Source organism: Diplotaxodon limnothrissa, linkage group LG19 (genome assembly GCF_057381915.1).
Source record: "Diplotaxodon limnothrissa isolate DT_005_m linkage group LG19, D_limnothrissa_male_GT1.1, whole genome shotgun sequence".
Taxonomy (NCBI): Eukaryota; Metazoa; Chordata; class Actinopteri; order Cichliformes; family Cichlidae; genus Diplotaxodon; species Diplotaxodon limnothrissa.
This window is the reverse complement of record NC_140614.1, coordinates 25,263,411-25,267,809: the sequence shown is the minus strand read 5'-3', so window position 1 is coordinate 25,267,809 and position 4,399 is coordinate 25,263,411. Positions and strand designations below refer to the sequence as shown.

The 4,399-nt window shown below is 43.4% G+C and overlaps 1 protein-coding gene across 1 annotated transcript; it reads right to left on the bottom strand.

The window, feature by feature from the left end:
- Positions 1-472: 472 nt before the first annotated feature.
- Positions 473-2,937, bottom strand: LOC146612315 (uncharacterized). Its single transcript, XM_085342577.1, has one exon. The coding sequence runs from the start codon at positions 2,077-2,079 to the stop codon at positions 517-519; it is 1,563 nt and encodes a 520-aa protein (XP_085198703.1). The 5' UTR covers positions 2,080-2,937; the 3' UTR covers positions 473-516.
- Positions 2,938-4,399: the final 1,462 nt, after the last annotated feature.

Sequence of the window (4,399 nt, the reverse complement as noted above, 5' to 3'; positions counted from 1 at the left end):
AGAAAAACATAGTAAATGAAATAACAAGTGGAATAAACAAGAAAAAATAATAAAACTAAAACTACAAAAAATAAAGGATATATTTTAAAATGAAAACTTACAAAAAATAAAAGGGTGAAAAGTAAAATGAAAACTTTATATTTAAAAATGATGAAAACCTAATATGTAAAATGAAAACTTCAAAAAATACAAGGATGGAAACCTTATATTATAAAATGAAAACTTCAAAAAAACAAGCATGAAACCTTATACTTAAAACGATGCAAACCTTAAATTGAAAACTTTATATGTAAAATAATGAAAACTTCATATTTAAAATGGAAACTTTATGTTTAAAACTGAAGACTTCAAAAAAAATAAAAGCATGAAAACTTTATATTTAAAATGAAAAACTTTGTTTAAAACTCAAGACTTCAAAAAAATAAAAGCATGAAAACTTGCATAACCTACTAATGTTTTAATCAGTGCATGATCACTTGACAAGTCATTTTTAATCACCACGTCATTTATTAGCAGCTAGTACAAGTTCTCCTCTAACAGAATTGCAACGGGATGTTGTTCTTCTTCAGGCACGGCAACATAAGCAGTCATTGTAGTTGTTATCATCTGTGAAATCATTACTCTTAGGCATGGCAACACACACAACACTAATATGAGCAGTGCTATCATGATGAGACCTAGAAGGAAAAATGGCTTTGCTACAGCAGCCAGCCATGAACCGCTGAACAGCCAGTCCAGCCAGCTTTGTGCTGTAGCTGCTCCAGGTGTGTGTTCAGTGACATATTTTTGCAGAGCGGTCAAATTCTGCAAAGCTTCATAAATGTCTCCTCCAGTTTCGTATCCATCAGGGATAAAAGTGCAACATGTTTCCCCGATCAGCTTGCAAACTCCTCCTTGTGATGCTGTTAGCAGGTCTAGTGTCAGTCTGTTCTGCAGCACCATCGTTCTGATGGCCTGCTGTTCTCCTGCTAAGGCGGTTCCCAGGGTCTTAGTTAAGTTGATGTGTCGTAGCAGAGCATATCGGTTGATTTCCACGTGATCCCGCACCTCGGCAACTCCAATGCCGGGGATCAAGCTCTGTAAGAATTTCACTCCTCCTCCCCAGATGCGAAACTCTCCCGGCACTCCAGTGTCCACGGTAATGCCGAAAGAATTGGGGGAGGCGGTGTCCACTTCACGTCTCTGCCGGCTGCTTGGGTGATGTGCAACACTTTGCATGAAGAAAACGTGATCTGATAATTCCACCAGGGCGCACAGACCTCCCCAACCTTCAGGGAGTGACAGATAAGCCTTATTGCCACATAGGAAGTACCAGTCAGCCAAAACTCTGGTTCCTCTGCTGCTGGGTGCCGTCCGTGCACATCCTGTCTGGTACTGAGTCTTTGTTTGTAGTGGCATTCGGTAGCTGTAGTCGGAGCGACAGTTTAGGCCCATCAGCGTCGTGTTACTGGCACAGGTGGCGTTGATTGAACAGGTCATACACTTCCTCTCGTTCCTTGGTGGGCAGAAAGTGTATATGGACTTACATAGGTGAGTAGGCAGCTCCCCCACTGCCCGCGATCCATTGTTCATCACACATACTGGCAGTTGTGATGCGTTCAGTTTGTTCAGTAGAATTACATCAGGCAGTGGGTCTGAGACTTGGGGCCAGGTCAGTAGGTAGGTCTGTCCAGAACAGTTCACATTTGTGAGTGACGATGACCTCCAGGTTGCTTTTGCTGGGATGCTGTAGTTGGCTTTGGACCAAAGAGTACCGTAGCCTGGATGTGTTGCCAGGCCCAACAGACACCAACTGCGATCTTCAGGTATGCTGTACGGCCATAGGCCAGACGTCTGTGAGGATAGGGGCATATGGGTACATGCATAGCAGTCAGTTTTGTTATTCAAATGAGCTGTAGTGTTCATAAACTGCCACCAGAAGTTAGTGGCGTAGCCATGGGGAAACTTGGTGTACTTTCCTTTGTCATACAGTGTCTGCCTTTTCTCCATATAGCGTGACTTGTTGTCCCTCATGGAAGCAAAGGTGAAGAGCCCGGCCATGGTCAGGGCCGCTGCAGTTGATAAGAGCCACCACCTCATGACGACGGAACACACCCTCCTGTCGCGAGTAGACCCCCCGGCCAGGAAAGCTGACCCCTCCACCGGGCGAGATCACAACAAGTAGGCAAGCCTGCCGTCAGCTGTGTTTAGATGGCTTCACTGACTCGCCTGCAGTGACTCTGATGGACCCAGGATGGTCGTTCCGCAATTTTGCAAGCGGTCGGTGTAGTGAGGAGGACTTGGTATGGCCCCTCCCACCTGGGTGTGCTCCAGTTTTTCCTTTGGAGCACCTTGATCAGAACCCAGTCACCGGGCTTTAGTCTGCAAGACACTGGAGAAACATCATCAGGTTGTTGATTATGTACAATGATCTCTTTGTTTTCTAACAGCTTAGACATCCATTCTGCTAATGTGTTTTCTCTGATTGCTTTGTCTATTGGTTGACTGGTAATAGGCAGTGGAAACGGCCTGCCATGAATGATTTCAAATGGAGTTAGTTTATGGGAGCCTTGTGTTAAGCGCATCCACATCTTCACTAAACCCAAACATTCAGGCCACGGCCTTCCTGTTTCTGCCATGCATTTCCTGAGCCTTTGTTTTATAGTGCCGTTAGTTCTCTCTACAAGGCCTGCGCTCTGAGGGTGATAAGCACAGTGGTGTTTTATGCTGAAACCGAGTGCTTCAGAGACTTTAGTGATGACATCATTTACAAAATGAGTGCCGTTGTCTGATCGTATCAAAGCTGGGATGCCATATGTGGGTATGAAGTGATTGCACAGGCACTTTGCTACTGAAATTGCATCTGCCTTTTTCACTGGATAGATTTCCGGCCACTTTGAGAACACGTCTATAACCACTAGGGCGTATTTTGACCCTTGACATTCGCTTAGTTCAATAAAATCCATATGAATTGTGTGGTCTCAGGTTTCCCTGAGCATTATATTTTTGACACGTCATGCACGTTCTGACAAATTGTTTTGCTGAGGTTTCAAAATTTACAGTGTAGAATTTACAGTGTAGAAATGAGAGTTGACAATACTGGTCAGTCCCCCCGTTGACAAATGCGTACAGCCATGAGTCACTAATGCCGCCATTTTGTGGAGGAATTTTGGCAACACTGGCTTGCCATAACACATCATTAAGTCGTTTGTCAGAACTGCACCGTGTTTTAGCCATTTTGCCTGCTCTGCTGTGCTTGCTGCTTTTTGTTCATTTTTCAACACATCCAGTGGAATCTGATGTGTGTTTACTGCCATCAATGTGATGTTTGCCTGTTGTGCCGCCTATTTTGCTGCTCTGTCAGCAAAATTGTTGCCTGTAGTAATGAAAGAGTCAGTAGGCGTTGTAAGAGGTTGGCATGCTGGTTTGCCAGTTGGTGTAATCATTCCTCTGGTTTTCCAGATTTTTCCAGATCTGGTTTTCCGCTGCAGTAGTACGGAGTACAAACGAAACACAATGTGAAATGCCAAACACTTAATAACTGTGAAACGTGGTTCAGTCTGCCTCTGTTTTGCATTTGCCTGCCACCATCCACTGTGGAAACACTTTAGAAACTAATTTTGTCCACAGGCAGCTGCTTTATGCAGCGTTTTTGGGGGGGAAATTATTTTTTCAGAAGAGCTCATCCTGAATCAAAGTTAATACCCTGGGGTGTGCTGAAGCCAAATCTGAGAGCAGCTCACTGGGCAAAAAACTCCGTAATGGAGGCACGCACCATTAAACAATACAAACTCAATCCATCTCTATCACAGCAGCGGGACAGCTAAATGATAGCTTTGTGAGTGTCTCTGTGTGTGTGTGTGTGTGTGTGTGTGTGTGTGTGTGTGTGTGTGTGTGTGTGTGTGTGTATTGTATGGTACTCTTCAAAACACTGTCACCTTTATCATTTTAAAGGCACCTGCAATCATCACAGGAGTCACTCTGTCTGTATTCATGCATTACATTAAAGACGTCCTTTAATACAGCACTTTTACTTTTTTTTTAATATATACAGCTTTCTACTTTCTTGGTCATTTCTACATATGTTTCTAAATGTCTAACAAATGTTGGAACCTGGTGCCATAAATATAAGGTAAGTTGTTTCTTTACAGCAGTGCAAAACTAGCGAATCATTTTACTCTGTGCATTGGTTGGACAACTTCAGGTTTTCAGCTCTCTTTTCGAGTTTTCATCTAAGAGTCCTGTGTCTTCTCTTTCTCCTATCTCTGCCTGTCAGTGACTGACTCTCACTCTACCCCTTATCACTGTTTCACTGCCAGCTGACAGTCAAAAGCACCTAAATTAGCTTATCAAAGTGCAAAGCTCCCTGGGTAACACAGTAAGCTAAGATTCCTATTTCAATTTGCCGTTTCAATTTCGT